Below are 19,001 nucleotides of genomic sequence, written 5' to 3'. Positions count from 1 at the left end.
CGACCAAAGCCATTGGCCGACCGGCCGCTCACCCTGCCGAAAGCAAGGGAGCGGCGCATTGCTGTCACGGGTGGTGGCCGACCAGCCGCCGCGAAACCCACTCCTCAGGCGCACTAATGAAGGGCCCAGCACCTTTTCACTCCTATAAATATAGAACAAAAAACTGAAACAGGGAAGGAGGACTGAAAAGAAGAGAGAAACCGAGAGGAGAAAAAAACGAAAAAAAAAACAGAGAAAAAGAGGGAGATAACCACCAAAAACCCAAGACCGAGAGGAAGGAAAGCCAGAAACCGCGAGGGAACGTGAGAAAACGCAAGAACAGCCGGGAAGAATGTCGCTGCACTGTGGGAGACAGTAGCACCGCTTGGAGCTGTCGTTGGAACCGCAGCGCCGCTTGACACCGCCACCGGCCTCCGCCACAGCACCACCTCCGGCAGCAGCAGTCGCACCAGCGCCACCGCCTCCTCCGCGCCAGGTAAACGTTCCTTCCCCCTCATATTATTTCCGTGACCGGCGTTTCCTTCTGCATGCAGAACATTAGTTCTGCATGCAGGAGGATGGGGGGGAATAATTCCCCCCGTTGATTTCTTGTGCTGGGCCAGACTTGTTCTGGCCCAGCTAGTCTAGTTGATGGGCCAGGCTGATCCTGGCCCAGTCCTGCCTTCTGGGCCGGGTCTGGCCCAGAGGAGAATACCAGTTTGTGGGCCGAGATCGGCCCAATCCATTCTTGGGCCGAAGTCGGCCCAACACTTTTTGGGCTGAGTCCGGCCCAGTCGGTTGGGCCGGACCAGCCCAGCCCATTTAATATTATATATATTATATTTTGTATTATTTATATATATATATATATATATGAAAAAAATTATAAAAATTTTGCAAAAAATTATAAAAAATATATGTGATTTTGTTGTAATTTTATTACTATATTTTGATTAATATCGGTTGGTATTTTTATACTGTAAAGATACAAATCCGGTATTAAAATACCCGATTTTCATCAAAACATCAAAGATTTTCAAAATAAAAAATGTCTTTTGCTTTCAAAAATTTTCTAAAAATATCTTTGAAAATATTGTTGATTTTTCTGCATTTGTTTTATCAAAGTGGATTAATATTTGGTTGTATTTTTATACCGTAAGGATACAAACCCAGTATTAAAATACCCGATTTGCGTCAAAACGTACAAAAATACATATTTAAAAAATGTTTTGTTTTAAAATACAGCCTAGTCTCTCCAATATATATATATAAATATTATAACATCATCTTTTTCATATAACAAAGAAAATTTGAAAACAATATATGTATTAACATGCATTTTGGCTTTAATAACCAGTTTCTTCAAGCCATGAGAACTAGGCCAATATTTCAAAAATTCTAAAAAATATTTTTGTCCTCTGTTAATATTTGGGATTACGAATTTATATGTAAAACGTATTATTGATATTAAAAATATGATTTTTTAGACATTAGAACGGTTAGGCTTTACCCGATAAGATAAGGACCTCCTTATTGAGGAGGACTTTTCTTGAACCATAGACGGACCAACAATTAGGAAACACAACGAGACCTTGAATTTTATCAGACAAATAAACAATGCAGCTTACCTTAGGTAGGGCGTATTTGGGGTGCTAATACCTTCCCTTTACGCAACCAGTCCCCGTGCCCAATCTCTGAGACCAGTTAGGGTTCCTAGTGACCAAAATACTAGGTGGCGACTCCCACACCATTTTTCACTGCTAAGAGACAAAGAACTCCTTGTCTCACCATATTGACCAGATATATATCCCCCCACCATACACATTCGAGGGTGGACGATCGTCGCGACGTCGCGCACCTGCGACAAATTTTATGACTTTAATTTATTAAAAAATTAAAATTAATAAAAACTTTAGAAGGCATAGCAAAAATATTATACACCTAGATACGAAAAAAACTATTTGTTGTTATAATGAAATTAATTTTTTTTGCGCCTCAAATAAAAATGAAACGTCTTGATGTTAGAGGTAATTTGATCTTTTTCTAATGGTTCATTGGTTAATAAAGAATTTTCTAGGGATATATGCATCATTTTTTAATTTTCAAAACAGTAAAATGACAAGTGTTTATGTTTTTTTGCTATTTGAAATACATTAAAAACACATCTTTACCCTTTGAATCATGAAAAAATAAGCCATGCATCTGCTTGAAAAATTAATATTTTAATATAAAAACATGTTGGTATGTGCAGTACACATATTAGCATGCAGGAGCGCTTGCGCCCTTTGAAAACACAGCCACATCCTCTTCTTTCTGATGCGGCGCGTGATGGCAAGGCGGTTTGTTGTTAGTGGACTATTTTTTTCTTCTTTTCTCTCACCTTTCCAAAATATGACAGGTTGACCCTCTTTGTTTTTGATATTTTAATTTTGGTTTTAATTGTTTTGATTTCTAATTTTTGCTTTCGATCATTTTATATAAGTTTTATTTGTTTTTAATTTAGTCATTCAATTCTAATTTGACATACATACATACATATATATTTTCAATTTGATCCTTATTCTTTTAATTTTTACTTTTTCCCTTGTCCTTTTGTAAAAGTTTTATTAATTTTCAATTTCATTCTTCAATCCAAGTTTTTGGTGTATTATTTTTTTCCAACTTGGTCCTTGTTTTTTTTTTATCAAAAAGTTTTGGTTGCTCTTTAATTTATATTTTATTTTAATTTTCACTCTCATTATTCTAATTACTATTTTTTTATTTCAGATCCTTTTATGTAATTGATTTTTTTATTTCATCCTTCAAAATTTAATTTTATAGGGATTAGGCTTTGTGGTTTTTTCATGAATGATGCTTCTAATCTATTGACTCTGATCACGGCCTTGAAAAGTTAATGTAGATCGATATTTTTTTAGCTTATTTTCTTTTCTGATTTCATCATTCGATACTTTTTTTTGAAAAAAAAAACTAGCTTTGTGGTTTTCTTTAATTTTCTTATATATTAGGTTATTATAATTTCTTGACCTGAGCCACGGGTTTTGCTGGTTAACCTTAGTTTGCTCACCTTATATTACCCAGATTACATGTTTATTACGCTACCTTGAGTTGACTCGAGCTGGTTATTTGTAACCATTTTTTATCCACTTTGTACTTTCAAAGATTTCTTTACCATGTTATTGTGATCTTTTTTTGATTTTTTTTGTTTGTTTACTATCATTGTCTATTTTTTTATTGTCTAATTAAAATAAAAACAACTTATTAAACTCGGTTAGGGTTATAACCCAAGTCATATTTTTCTTATTTCTTTGAAATGTGCTTGTGGCACCTCAGCTATCTTTTCCTTTTTCTTATTTTTTTTATTCTGATTTTGGTTTTTATTTTAATTGATGCCTTCTTTTCATGTTTATTTTTAAATTATTTTTTAATTTATGTTTTAATCTCTCCTCTATGATTTTTTATTTTGCTTATTTAGCTTCTTTTTTTTTTTTGGATAGAGAGGTTTTTTTAAAGTTATTTTATATATATTTAATTTTTGAAGATATTATTTTGATTCATTTATGATTTTTTTATGTTTTATATTGGTGAAACTTATTTTTAAAAATAAAAATATTTATTTTTAGATAATATTTATTATATGTGTAGCCTTATATATTATTTTTTTATTCATTCAATTTCACGTATGTATTTATTTTTTTATCGTTTTATTTAATAAAAAATTAGTTTTAATAAATAAATTTAATAAACACAACGGGTAACTATAAGATATTATGACATCAAATATTTGATTTACTTATGTGTTTTGATTTTTCTAATTTTGTTTTAGTTATTATTTTTGACTTTTTAATTTCTAATTTTTTTTCTCCTTATGATTCCGGTCATTGCACGAGTCAACATTCAAAGGGAGCCAAACGCGGGATTATGTTTCTTTGTTGAGAAACCAGCTGTCCTTATTAGAGGAGCTTCACACTACCTTCCTTTTGGTCAGACAGACTTAAAAAAGGGTGTTAGAGGTAATTTGAACTTTTCTAATGGTCATTGGATAATAAAGAAGGGATATATGCATCCTTTTCAAATTTTCAAAACAGTAAAATGATGAGCGTTGATGTTTTTTGCTATTTGAAATACATTAAAAACACATCTTTACCCTTTCAATCATGAAAAAATAAGCCATGCATCTGCTTGAAAAATTAATATTTTAATCTAAAAACATGTTGGTATGTGCATGTTAGCATGTAGGAGTGCTTGCGCTCTTTGATAACACAGCCACATCCTTTTTTTTTTATGTGGCGTGTGATGGCAAAGTGGTTTCTTGTTGGTGAACTTTTTTTTTTCTCTTACCTTTTCAAAATATAACAGGTTGACCCTTTTTGTTTTTTTATATTTTAATTTTGGTTTTAATTGTTTTGATTTCTAATTTTTACTTTTGGTCATTTTATAAAAGTTTTGTTTGTTTTCAATTTAGTCATTCAATTCTAATTTGACATATATTTTTTTTTCAATTTGATCCTTATTCTTTTAATTTTTATTTTTTTTCCTTGCCCTTTTATAAAAGTTTTATTAATTTTCAATTTCATTCTTCAATCCAAGTTTTTGGTGTATTATTTTTTTCCAACTTGGTCCTTTTTTTTTATCAAAAAGTTTTGGTTGCTCTCTAATTTATATTTTATTTCAATTTTCACCCTCATTATTTTAATTATTATTTTTTTTATTTCAGATGCTTTTGTGTAAATGATTTTTTTATTTCATCATTCAAAATTTAATTTACCGGGGATTAGGCTTTATGGTTTTTTCATTATTGATGCTTCTAGTTTATTTGATTTACTTATGTCTTTTGATTTTTCTAATTTTGTTTTAATTATTATTTTTTACTTTTTAATTTCTAATTTTTTTTCTCCTTATGATTCCGGTCATTGCACGAGTCAACATTCAAAGGGAGCCCAAACGCGGGATTATGTTTCTTTGTTGAGAAACCAGCTGTCCTTATTAGAGGAGCTTCACACTACCTTCCTTTTGGTCAGACAGACTTGCTGCTCTGAAAAATTTGCTAAGACGTGCTTGTTGGGTTCTAGTTGTTTGATGGTTATCCCAGAGCATGGGTAGGTAATTCATATTTTTCATGTTTATACAATAACTTCAATGTTTACTTATCTAATTTTATCAATTATTAAAAAAATTTATCTTAAATAAATCATGAATTATTCTAGAATAGTACTTAAAATCTCATCGGAAACTTACAGTAACTTACCAAACAAAAGCTAATAAAAAAAAGAACAGAGGGATTACTGGCATAACATCTATGATTAGATTCAAAAAAGCGTAGACTTCAAGCAATTTTGTGAAGAGAAAACTACTTGAATAAAGGGTAAAATTAAGACAGAAACAAATTAAATTTAAAATATTAAGCATAATAAACATTTTTTTCTTAAAGATAATTGTATTTTGACTGAGTTATTAATATTCATATAAAAATGAATATAAATTAATATTAATATAAAATAAAGTTATGGTAGACAAAAAAACTTTAAATTCAGCCAATCAAAATCATTATAATTCCCTGAAAGGTAACTATCTCGGTTTCATATAATTTTTTTTTTATATAGAATCTTTAAAAAATACCTTATCTCGTAATATTTATAATATGTGTAGAAACGTTTTTTATTTGTTATTATAAAATGTTTTTATAATATTACTGTCAAAAACATTTATGATATGATTCCGGTCATTGCACGAGTCAACATTCAAAGGGAGCCCAAACGCGGGATACATGCGCCTCCACTATTTCACCATTCCCGGAAGCTTTCAATGTGATTCCTAAGTTTCTCGCAATCTCTCCAACACGTTCCCTAACCTCTGGAAGGATAATTTTTGCAAATTTTAAATTTTTAGTATGTTTAAATTTATTTTTTAAAATTTGAGTTTGTATTATTTTGTAAACGTGTGTAAGTAAAATATAATAAAAAAAGAATGTGTGTGTATGATTTTTTCTTTTTATTACCTTTTATTTTGCTTTAAATAAATGATAAAAAAATATGAAAAGATATAAAGCATAATTGTTTTTAATTAACTCGAATGTTTTAATTGCATATGACCAAAAATCCTAGAATTATTTGAGCATCTTTTTAGAAAAAAAATTTAAAATACTTTGGCATGTTTTAAGAAACATTGCATGGATTTTATAACAAGTTTATAAAATTCCAAAGGATTTTGACATACATTTCAAAAAATACCAAAAAATTTATTTCGTTCCTTTTTAATATGTGAGAATATGACTTTATATGAAAGATATATTCTCGATATTAAATAAAAAGATAGTTCTTTTTATTTTCATTTTGGCATTAGAATGAGTAGATTTTAGTCTGATAAGATAAATATTTTTTTACCAAGAAGGACTTTCTTCAACTTTAAATAAACCAATAGTTAGGAAACACAATATTTTTTTAGTTTACATCAGACAAATAAACAATGCAGCTTATATCATGTAAGGCATATTAGGAGTACTAATACCTTCTCTTTTTGCAATTAGTCCCTTTACTCGAACTATGAGACCAATTAGGGTTCCTAGTAACCAAAATACTAGGTGACAATTCTCATTTATTTATTTATTTATTTGATAAAGGACAAGAATTCTTTATCCTTCCCACGTCGTGGTATGTTCGTTCAACCATTTTATTTCATAAGTTATTATTTTTCTTGAATTGAATATGATGATTTCTATTTTTATTTTCAGGAGACCTATAATAGTCGGTTGAGGGAGAGATATGGGGACGATCCTTCAACCCATCCGGATTTTGATCCAGAATTGTGGATGGAGGTAGGATCGTTTGGTGGATCCGATAAAAATCAGGTGTACGGGCTCTCCAACACTACGGCCGAGAACTTGCGGGTGACCCGTAGTGTCTCAACCGTCGGGAGCTCCCAATCGGTATCGAACACCCAGTCTAAGGAGTTCATGGCCTTGAAGCAACAATACGCTCAACTCTCGGTGGATTATCAACACCTCCACCAAATAATCATGGACATTAGATCAAAGATGAATGATGATACATGTGCACCTCCTTTTTTGCCATTTCGTCTCGAGAACGACCAGCCTCCACCACCTCCTCCTGCTCCACCATTGTTCTAGTTTAATTTTTTTTTGGAAACACATTAAATTTGTTATAAATATTTGGATGAATATTATTATTTAACTTTATTTTATATTTTTGATGTTTAATACAATTTTTTTTGCATAATTGGTTTTTTTACTATTAATTTATATAATTTATATTATTTATTCTAAATATTTTTTTAAAAAAACATCACCGACAGAATGTTTCCATCGGTATTTTATTGAGAGTTGAGAAATATTTACTGCAAATGCCATAATCACCAACGTCTTCACAAATGGATTCATTCCGTCGGTTTTTCACTAGGAGTTGAAAAATGTTTACTTTATATGCCACTATCACTGACAAAATATTTTCATTGGTATATTTCCAGGGGGAATTTTTTTTTTGTCGCGTATTTTTCATCTTTAAAACCATAAGTAGTTTTTTTTTTACTGACAGAATATAGAATTACCGATGAAAGCTATGCCGACGGACGCATTCTATTGGGGATTTAGTCGGTAAAAAAATTACTGACAAAGTAGTAATCTCACACCGACGGATTTTTTCTGTCAGTAAAACTGTTAAATGTTGTAGTGCACCCACACCATTCTCAATTATCTTAATCCAAGAGGATGATTTGTTGCGATACCGTACACGTATAACAAGGTTATTGGGAATTTCCTCATATATAGAAAAAAAAATTAATAAAAAAAAAAACACACATGAGAATGACCAGGGTGTTACATAGGGATAGCTCTCTGATGTTATCTTTTCCCTTAACAATGAGCTAACAGCCTTATCTCTAAACAAGTTCTATATAGTTCATGACTATATAAATATCCATGAGCCATTTGGTATCTAACATGGAAGCTCACATTTTGTTTTCCAACCTCTGATAATCTCTTACAGCATCCTTGCAAATACAAACAACATAGCCTCAGAGGGGTTTCCTCCTTCTATTCTATATTTGTGGTAATTAAGCATCTTATTGGCCTTAAGCCTAACAAGAACACTTATTTTACAAGTGTTTATGAAACCCAAACCCCCTGTCCTAATCTCCCAGCTATTTCACCAACCTTTAAAAGATATTAATCTTTTCATGATCCTTGTCACTAGCGTATTTGGAAGTGTGGTTATGGTTGTTTTTCAAAGTACTTTTTACTCGAAAATGCATCAAAATAATATTTTTTTTATTTTTTAAAAATTATTTTTGACATCAGCACATCAAAATGATCTGAAAACACAAAAAAATATTAATTTGAAGCAAAGAAAAAAATAAAAAATTATCAAATTTTTTCAAAAACGCTTTTGAAACGCAAAAACAAACAGGGCTTAGAATATGATGTAAAAGCATCACGGGGTGTTCAAAAAAACCCTATCAATTTGTAATATTTACATTATCTTACAATACACAATCCATCGAAGTTAAATAATATGGATAATATAGATGGTAGTAGGTTAAAAAACCTAAGAATAATATCATGAGTTGGGTGACAGGTCGAGATTTTTGAAACTCGGTCAACCTAACCCAACCTATATATCCTATACTTATTTTTTTATATTTAATAGTTTGTATATTGAATATTTATTTTTATTTTATTTAGAAACGTCTAAAAATATAATTAGAAATGTTTCGGCTCCAAAGATATTGTTAGCGTACTTCTAATTATATTTTCTTAATGTAATAAATAGGAGCTTGTCTCTTTGCTAAAAAGATAAAAAAAACTAGAATTTAATGATGATATAAAGTATGAAAATTATATCTAATATTAGAGGTTTTATTATACCTACAGTTCATGTTATAGATCTATTTCTAAATAAAAATTCATGAAAATTAGTGATATAAACTCAAATTGTATATAGATATCTGTGATATCTATAAATTTTTTTTAACTCAACTTGATATATCAATTGCTGGGATTAAAAAAAAACTAAACGAGTTATAAATGCATTACGCTATTTCACCTATCACAATAAATAAATAAATTATACTAATGACTTTGAAGTCTTGGAGTCGTCGGTGCTTGCTGGACAGCTGTCCATACAAAAAGACTTGTTGGCGTTCTCATCACTCACAAACTGTGCAGTACGAATATTCATTATATTTAAATTTGCGCTCCATATTCTCAGATTCCAAATTTGCTTTCCTCTTCAAATTGCGTTGTTAGCTCATAACAACTTCTTTTTTTAAAACTCCCTCACAACGCAAACTAAAATCGCCAGAACAAGACTAAGGATGGATGGTGGGCAAATACTGCTTTCTTATATAAAAGTATGGGTGATCCTCCTTTTGCTCTCAGCTACGTTTCCGAACTCAAAACTTGCTGCCAAAAATACTGAGCAGGATAAAAAAAGAAAGCTTGCTGCAGAAAACTCAGGTACTTCTGCTAGCTTTAAGACTCTAGAATACTGGTTCTTTTTTATTGTTGTAATTTTATTTGTGCTAAGTATGTTTTTCGCTTAGTTTCTCCTAGCCAAATTACTCACACCCTGCATGGTAAAAAAAATGCTTAAGTTCTAAGTCTATACTAATTATTTGTATTATACATGGCAACGCGTATCCATGGTTGATTTTTTTTTTTTTCCAATTGCTTGAAACTTTAAATTTGAGTTGTAAATAAATCATGGATTTGAATTTCATTCAAAATTAAACTTATTAAGTTAAATTATCATACATCCTTTTCCAAGTTTAAGTTTACGAGATTATCTTCCAAGTGGTCTATTAGTTCATTTATGAGAGAGTTGACCCTTGTCTCTGTTAGAAAATAATATAAATCATATTTTGAAACTTCACTTAAAAACTTAAGTTTTTAGGTTGAATTGGTTTTTTGATATGGTATTAAAGCTTTGATGACTAAACGGCCACGAGTTCTAATCTCACCATCTCCCATTTATTTGATAAAAATTAAGCATAAAGTAAGGTGAGCATATGCAAGTTTCAAGCCCAAAGAGTTTTTACTTGAGGAGATATGCTAAAGAATAATATAAATCATATATTGAAACCTCACTTAATAATTTAAGCTTTTAGGTTGAGATAGTTTTTTGACGGTCTCTAAATTGCTTTTATAAGCAAGTTTGTTTCCTAGAAGTAGCTTGTGCATTAGTGTATTAACTATATCTATATGACCCATGATTCTTGTGCATTAGTGCTATCCAAACTAAAATTGTCGGAACAAGACTTACCCTGTTTTTATATGAAAAATTTCTATAAAGACATATATAAAAGTCTGGAGATTTAATTAAGATATATGTCTTATTATAAAAAAACAAAAGACTAGCATGGATGGTGCGCAAATATGGCTTTTGCATACAAAAAGATGGGTGTGCCCTCCTTTTGTTCCTGCGTTGCTGAACTGAAAACTAGCAGTTGAAAACCCAGTCACTTTAGCATTTCTTGGCTTAGTTTCTTATGATTTTGTAGCCAACTGCCCACACCTTGCCTGGTTAAAAACGTATATTCTATGTGGTTTAGTGGGAACCCTATGCTAATTTCTTGGCTCATTAATTGTTGGTTTTTTGTTAACAACTAGAAACTTTGAATTAGAGTAAGAAACAAATTAATCGAGAATTTGTTTCATTCAAAATTAAATTTATTAAAACTCTAATGACTTATAATATGAACTTTCATGTATTGAATTTGTTACAAAAAGAAGAAGAAGAAGAGATAAATGCTAAAAGCATATCTCTATGCATGAGACTTGATTTATTACATGTAATTTTATAAATAAACTCGTGGTGGGGGCACCTAACAAAACAACACTATTATGATACTTACCTGCATCTAAGCTGCGGTCAAATCTATTTATTGACAACTTCTGTCAACCAACGACTACATATTTATAACGGTGTTTAATGCATGCTCGGGATTGACATGACAAATTGATACATGACCTGAACATGTCCAGTCTGAGTTGAAAGAAAAATGAAAAGGAAAAACTTAAATGATTTACTTAAGAAGAAGAAGAGATAAATGCTAAAATCATATCTCTATGTAAAAGAAGAAGAAGAAGAAGAGACTCTTAATTTATATAATAAATTTATGTAGTTGACGGGTCCATGTTGTTTAAGGCAAGTTGAGCCCACTTGGTGCGAATATTTGAGTTGGCATGATTTTGACTTGGTAATGTGTAACGTGATAGAAAGGATAGATATAAAAAAATTAAAAAAATATATAAAATAAATTTATTCTTAGAATAGTTTTGAAGTGAATTTTTAAATTTTTAAATCATAAAGTACAAGAAAATGTATCTTATCTGTCTCCAACATTTTTTTTCCCGAAATAGTAATTAAATGCTAGTGATTGTTTAATGCCCTAGAAGTATCCTGCTGCTTCCCCATGAATCATCCAAAAAAAGAAAACAATTTCTTATAATTAAACTCATGAACGTATGGATCGATTGCTACTACATAAAAATTTTGTTTCAAGTTCTTGGTCTGCATTTTTCTATAATTCCTTGCTCTTATTTTCTTTCCTGATATTCAAGTTGGTGCTTTGCCTCTTCATGGTTAAATGAATATTTGGCTTATTAAGAAAAAAATGGTAATTGATAACAATATTTTGGAGATAATCAGTCTAATCGTTTGGTTTTCTATTCTAACCAAAATTTTGAAGGCATCAGCATTGATTGTGGGGCGGATGAAGATTATACGGATAGGGAAACTGGAATATCTTACAAAACCGACAAAGATTTCATTAGTACGGGCAAGAATAAGGTCGTAGCACCAGAGTATAACTTGACGACTCTTTACTATGGGAAAATGGTGAATAGCTTGAGAATCTTTCCTGAAGGTGAAAGGAATTGTTATACATTGAAACCCATACAGGGTAAGAACCAAAACTATTACGTCAGAGCTTTCTTCCGCTATGGAAATTACGATTCTAAGAATCAAACTCAAATAAAGTTTGATCTATACATCGGGGTAAACTATTGGGCAACGGTTGAAGAAACTTTTGAAAATAAGTACTGGATAAATTACGACATTATTCATTATTCAGTAACTGATACCATTTATGTGTGTCTCGTAAATACGGGTTTCGGAGTTCCTTTCATCAGTGGATTGGATTTACTGTTCATGAATGATTCCTCGTATAGAAGTATGAATGGATCGTTGCTTCGCAGGGTGCAAGCTGACCTTGGCGGCGAGGTCAGCTTAGGCACCATAAGGTGAATTGTCTAAATCATGCATTTTTAACTAAATCATGCATGTGCCACATCATGCATCAGATATGATAAAAATTCTCATCATAGGTACCGTTTAAAAAAGCTTGAGAATTTAATGAGCGTTTTTACAGATTTTTTTTTAATATAAGGAGGACGTTTATGTAAAATATATATACAATCTTTTGGATAAATATCTATAATTTCACTATATACCTTAGGGATATTGTATTTTATCATGGTTTTTAGAATGTTATCATTTGTAGACATTGAAAGATCGATGTTTTGTTTTTGTTTTTCTTGTTTCTCTTTCACTTCTAAACCATGATTTTTTGGAGCTAACTTTCTCAACCTTATCCAGAATCTTCCCCCAAGTCAATAATTCTGAAAGTAAATTTAATACTTTTAATCTTGGGCAGCAAGTTGACCAGTCGTTGGCGAGGGATAGCTAGCAAATCCCTTCCATTTTTTAGTGTAACTCCAGCTGATTTGATCTAAAATTAAGTTGGACAAAAACTGAATCTATTCATAAGAAGTATATCTTAATTAATCGTACTACAGCTCATCATTTGTGCCAAATGATATGTGTTTTTTCTTATGTTTTTTCCCCTTCAGGATGCATAAAATATTTTAAATTATATACTTTACGTTGATAGATTCTTGATCATTAAATCTTTATTAGTTGTGTTTTCTTTAATTACTCGTATGTAAATAGTTTTTTAATATTGCTTAGAATCAATGAACATCAAGAAATAGGAATTTTGGAGAATGAGAATATCACTACATTAGTTAATACTTGTGTTATTGTTTCTCCCATGCATTTAGGTACCCCGATGACGTGTATGCTCGCATCTGGCAGCTTGACGTCAGCCTCACCGATTCAGTTTCAAATATTAGCACCGAAGCAATTACAAATATTGATATCCAGGGCAGTGATAATCGCTGCCGTCTACCAGTCGAAGTCTTGAGAACAGCGGTTCAGCCTCGAAATGGCCTTAAATCATTGAGCTACACCTATACATCACCGTATAAAGAGAATTTCACACCTGAGTTTCTTGTCTTCTTTCACTTTGCTGAAATCGAGCAGATTGCAGGAGGCAAATTACGAGAATTCACCATTACTTTGAATGGCTTAAAGTATGGGCTCTTTACCCTTGAATACTTGAAGCCATTGACCATAGGTCCATATAAATTACAAGATCAAGAAGGTCTAGTTAGGTTTTCTATTGATGCAAGTTCTGACCTTCCACCTATCCTAAATGCCTTTGAGATCTTCGAACTATTGCCACTCCATGATTCACCGACAAACCAAACAGACGGTATGTTTTCTATTTCAATTCTGTTGAATGCTATAGGCTTGGGTGCCAGAATGCTATAATAATCGTCATTAATGAATTGCTAGACTACTGGATTGAAGGATTTTTACGTTTTGATCCCTCTGATCCCTCGAGCTAGGGTCTGATTAATGGCAAATTACTTGGTGATTAATTGTCTTGCTGGCACAACGAGGGCTGGCCTTGTCTTTTCCTTTCTTTGTTTTTTTTTAAAGAGGTTTCCTCCATTGTGATTTGGTGTTGTAGATGTTTTTACTATTATAGTTTGAAAAAGTAGGTTTAAGAAAAGTTATAATATGTAGTTTTTTCTTAACTTAATTATGCATATGGAAGTTGAAAACAACAACTAAACAAAGAACATAAAATTTATTTATGGGTGAAAGGAGCTACAAATATAAACCTTAAATTCACAAGTTTATTCTTTGAAAATAATAATAATAAAGTTTGTCTTTTTAGGAGGTTTATAAGCCTTAAATAGATTAGAAAACTTACTCTATTTAGGAAACAAAAATAAAAATCCAAAATTACAAAGGAAAGAAACATCAATTTCAAAAATAGCATGAAATTCAAAAATAAAAAGAAAAATCATAAAAACTTGTAAAACCAGGGTCATGGGGCGAGATTTGCGAAATCTAAAAATCTGACGATCCACATAGCAACACATAGATAACTTCAAAGGAAAACAACCTTCGAAATCTCTTGTAAAATTTTAACCGTGATTCAATGGTCAGATTAAAAATTATAGCCTTTTGAGCTGTTATTCTGGTCTGACAGTATCAGATCTCTTATTGGACCTAAACATGTCTCAATAGTCTATAAATGCATTTTCTAGGCTATCCACATAATCTATCTAGAGCAGATCCTTATCTAATTATGACAGACCCACACCTGACTGCTCAACTCACCCGTTATTGTAGGTTCGATAACATCATTTAGTTTTTAAGAGAGTTTTTAGTGGGGTCTATATAAAACTATGATATATGTTGATTAACTAAACACTTTCAAATCTATGATTGAAACAAAACATAGAACGCACTACACCATACCACAAAAATAGAAGGAGCCTAAAACTCCTAATATTACTAAAGAATACAAACCACGAATGTTAATTGACTACCATATTAAAGTTCATATGATTTGATACCTTTTTGTATCCAAATGTTACGAAGTTTGATATCCAACCTAAATTCTCTATCTTCCAAAAAAACAAATCTTGGACATTTTATGCTTATTTTTTATTAAGATTATATAGTGATTTATTGAATATTATCAAATAATTTAAATATCTAAAGTGGTTTTTGATATGGCATGAAAGTTTCAATGATCAATGGTTGATTTTCAATATCATTATTTTGATTATTCTAATTAAATTAAAAATAAATTAGCACATAATAACTTTGCAAATTTTAAGAAAGACTTTTTATGTTATAGAACAATTTTTTATATATATAAAAATCGGCAAATTTATTAAAACACATTCTAGCCATTTAGATGATGGCTATCATGAAAAGTTAAAGTTTTACATCAAGAATACCTAAAAATGAAAGATCTAGGATTAACAAAATAATGTCCGACTACAACAAAAACATTCGGCAACCTCTTTTGAAGTTTGTCCAATAAGATCCTGGCTAACATGTTTCAGTCTGTTGAAAATAATATTTACATGAACTTTATAGATACCATGAATCAAACCAATTGGCCTATAATATGAAACTTAAATTGGAATATTATAAAATCATACAAATGATAATTGTTTGATAGCCTAATGGCTAATTGAGATAGTTTTTTTTTTTATTCATCATAAAAAATTACTCTTTTGTCACAAAAAGGCGGGCTCGAGATTTTTTTGGATATATAAGCCTTTACCTAGTATATAACGATTCTCTCTTATAAATCTAAAGCTATGCACTGCTCACCCTTTTTAATATAAATTATCATAGTTGATGCAATCATGGCCATCAAGGAAGCATACAAAATAAATAGAGGTGACTGGCAGGGAGATCCATGTTTGCCACGTACTACGTGGACTGGTTTGCAGTGCAACAATGATAACCCTCCAAGGATCATCTCTCTGTGAGTTCCCTCTTAAATTCTGTATGATTGTTGGAATATTTTATGCAAGTTATTTTTGAAGAACATCCATTTAGATATGGCATTCAGTATCTCAATGTCTTACTCATTTACTATTAACTATGAGCAGGAATCTAAGTTCAAGTCAATTATCAGGGAATATAGCTGTTTCACTCTTGAACCTCACATCAATCAAGTCCTTGTAAGTCTTCGTAACTAAGTTGTAACAGGTTTTAATACTAATAAACTACGCTCGCAATGGCTACTAGATATCTAGCACTGGAATGACAGTCACCGCTAGAATTTTTTACCGACTTCAGACATTCATCATTTTATTTGAAAAGAACTATTGTTTATTGGGTCGAGACCCTTAAAACTAGAGGGCACCTCAATCCTAAGATGAGACATTATCTTATGAAAGTCTAAAGGTGATGTTACAAATACTCTATATGGAAATTGGCTAGAGGTGTTTGGAGGGCTCATGCATCTTATAAGCTTGAGGCATATCCTCTCTCCCTATATGCATCTTTTCTGGACAAAATCCTACAAGCCAACGATAGGGATTCTGGCTCCACAAAGGTTGCAAATATGGGTGTCCATACTTCAGATTAGTGGAGGAACAACCTCTATTTTATCCCAACTATTGCGTATTCTTGTCATCTATTTCTTTATAAAATGTGATTGTTCGTTATTTTTTTCACATTTTCTTTCAGGGATTTATCAAACAATGAATTGACAGGGACAGTGCCAGAAGCTTTTGCGCAACTGCCAAATCTTACAATCCTGTAAGTTAACATGCTCTGGTATTTACCATAAGAAGTTTTTACAAAGATTACCATGGTGAATGGTGACTTTATTTTTCCTATTTACAGATATTTGAGTAGGAATAAACTCACAGGTGCAGTTCCCTATAGTCTCAAGGAAAAGTCTAAGAGTAGACAGTTGCAGCTGAGGTTTGGTTATCATCTTCAACCATTACAACTTATCTGCATGCTTATTAAACAATCATTCTACTCCTTTGGTTCTTCTCTAACTTCTTTTCTTACATATGAAGTGAACATTGTTTTAATTTTTCATAAATTGAAATTAAACGTTAAGGAACAAAGAGGAGTCAGAAAATAGATTACACAAATCCATTTTCTTTGCATGTTAGTACGAGTTTAAGGAATTAAGTAACTGATACAATTCTTCGGTATATTTCATAGTGATCTTGCTAACTTTCTAAAGCTAACCATGATCACTCTGATTGGGTTATTTGTTACTGGTATATAGTCATTGATTCTCAGTTACATCTGACACTATTTTACTTAATGCAAGTTTGGATGGAAATCCGGATTTATGCAAGTTGGATACATGTGAAAAGAAGCAGGGAAGTTTTCCTGTTCCAGTTATTGCATCTGTCATATCAGTTTCGGTGCTCCTTCTCCTTAGCATTATAACTATCTTCTGGAGGTTGAAAAGAGGTGAATTCTTTCTCTTTCACTTATCTTCTTTGTATTCTTTCCTCTCTTTTGAGTGGTGTTAACTAAATCCTAGAATAACATAGAGTAATTTTGGCTTAGAAGATGCTTTGTGCTTTTTGTGAAATCATTGATGATCTATACATCCGATAGCTTACATATATGATCATACCTGTCTTTAACTTAAAAGCCTCATAGAATATTATTCTATGAGTCTATCTTATATGTAGGCACTTTAATTTTTTCATTCATTTTGAATATATATATATATATATATATATATATATATATATATTATGTGCACCCAATAACTTTTATATTACCTATCATATGATAATTCTAATTTGGATACCACCCCCAATACCTCATTTCTTTCCTGCAACTTAGCAGATGAGAATACGATTCAGCATGAGATCAGTAAGCAATAACATAGTTTTGACATGTAGATATGATGACATATATAGTTTCATACTTTAGTATCTCTGTTAAAATATTGGAATATTTATCGCTTTATCAAAAACAAAATATGAAATTTTCCTTTGCAGGGAGATTGAATGTGCCATTATCTTCCTCGGTGGGCTTATCCTTGTCACTAAAATCAAAGAATCAACCATTTACATACACTGAAATAGTTAGCATTACCAACAATTTCCAAACCATTATTGGAGAAGGAGGATTTGGAAAAGTATATCTTGGAAACCTGAATGATGGTCGTCAAGTTGCTGTCAAGTTGTTATCTCAATCCTCAAGGCAAGGTTATAAAGAATTTCTAGCGGAGGTAACAAATTAGTTATTTCTCCTTTCCTGTAAAGGACAAGAGAGGTGCACCAAATATTTTTCTTTCAGCTATGACAGAGTAATGTTTCTAAATGCAGGTCAAACTATTGATTATTGTTCATCACAGAAACTTGGTGTCCCTCGTTGGTTATTGTAATGAGCAAGAAAATATGGCACTTGTTTATGAATACATGGCAAATGGGAACTTGAAGGATCACTTGTTAGGTATTTATAGAATTACTCTCAGAAATATAGAATTCTTCAATTTTTTTAGGACACAAACTAGTTTATAGATAGAACTCTCACTCAGGTTTATACGAATTTATCATTGTTAGAGTATAATATAAATCATATATTGGGATATTACCTAGTAACTTAAGCTTTTACATTGAAATGATTTTTTGACATGGTATCCGAGCCTTGATAACCAAGCAGTCACGAGTTCAAATCTCACCACCTCTATTCTATTCGATAAAAATTAAGGACAAGATAATATAGGTATGTGCAAGTTTTAAATCCATAAGACTTTCAATTGAGAGAGTGTTAAAGAATAATTTAAATCATATCTTAGGACCTCACCTAATAGTTTAAGCTTTTAGGTTAAGATGATTCTTTGACAACCATCTAGTACTGATGAACTTATATGTGTAATGAAACATAATTCCTATTGTATTCATCACATTGCAAAGTTTATTGTTTAATTTATGATATTAGTGTGTTTTTATGTCTGCAGAAAATAGCACAAATATGTTGAATTGGAGGGCAAGGCTGCAAATTGCAGTAGACGCAGCACAAGGTCTGACTCTAGTGCCTGAGTCATTTTTTCTTCATTTTTGTTATGCAAACTTTGTTGGATTAACTGGCATTATCGAACTCGCAGGTTTGGAATATCTGCATAACGGTTGCAAGCCGCCAATAGTCCATAGAGATTTGAAATCATCCAACATCTTATTAACTGAAAACCTTCAAGCCAAGATTGCTGATTTCGGGTTGTCCAAAGCCTTCGCAAATGAAGGAGACTCGCATGTCATAACTGATCCTGCAGGCACGCCTGGATACATTGATCCTGAGTGCGTATTCACACTTAATGTTAACCTTCTCTCACAGTGTTTGTTCTCCTAGAATAATTATCAT

At 31.5% G+C, this 19,001-nt stretch overlaps 1 protein-coding gene across 6 annotated transcripts in view; it reads left to right on the top strand.

The window, feature by feature from the left end:
- LOC18110550 (receptor-like protein kinase At3g21340) overlaps positions 1–19,001 on the top strand; it is a 93,774-nt gene that overhangs the window by 74,261 nt on the left and 512 nt on the right. The window contains exons 1-12 of one of the 6 annotated variants that reach the window (XM_052449503.1): positions 9,150–9,445; positions 11,680–12,232; positions 13,052–13,545; positions 15,501–15,633; positions 15,761–15,832; positions 16,344–16,415; positions 16,503–16,583; positions 16,948–17,093; positions 17,636–17,868; positions 17,966–18,092; positions 18,601–18,663; positions 18,748–18,937. The exons of 3 other annotated variants lie outside the window; for them this stretch is intronic. In XM_052449503.1, the coding sequence (XP_052305463.1) occupies positions 9,304–9,445; positions 11,680–12,232; positions 13,052–13,545; positions 15,501–15,633; positions 15,761–15,832; positions 16,344–16,415; positions 16,503–16,583; positions 16,948–17,093; positions 17,636–17,868; positions 17,966–18,092; positions 18,601–18,663; positions 18,748–18,937 (2,306 nt within the window). In that variant the 5' untranslated portion in view covers positions 9,150–9,303. Of the gene's footprint in view, positions 1–9,149; positions 9,446–11,679; positions 12,233–13,051; positions 13,546–15,500; positions 15,634–15,760; positions 15,833–16,343; positions 16,416–16,502; positions 16,584–16,947; positions 17,094–17,635; positions 17,869–17,965; positions 18,093–18,600; positions 18,664–18,747; positions 18,938–19,001 lie in introns of those variants that run through there. 2 more of the 6 variants (XM_052449507.1, XM_052449508.1) reach the window with 2 other exon arrangements.

This window comes from Populus trichocarpa, chromosome 19 (assembly GCF_000002775.5).
Source record: "Populus trichocarpa isolate Nisqually-1 chromosome 19, P.trichocarpa_v4.1, whole genome shotgun sequence".
Classification (NCBI taxonomy): domain Eukaryota; kingdom Viridiplantae; phylum Streptophyta; class Magnoliopsida; order Malpighiales; family Salicaceae; genus Populus; species Populus trichocarpa.
The sequence above is the reverse complement of the archived record's forward strand: the minus strand, read 5'-3'. Positions and strand labels throughout refer to the sequence as shown.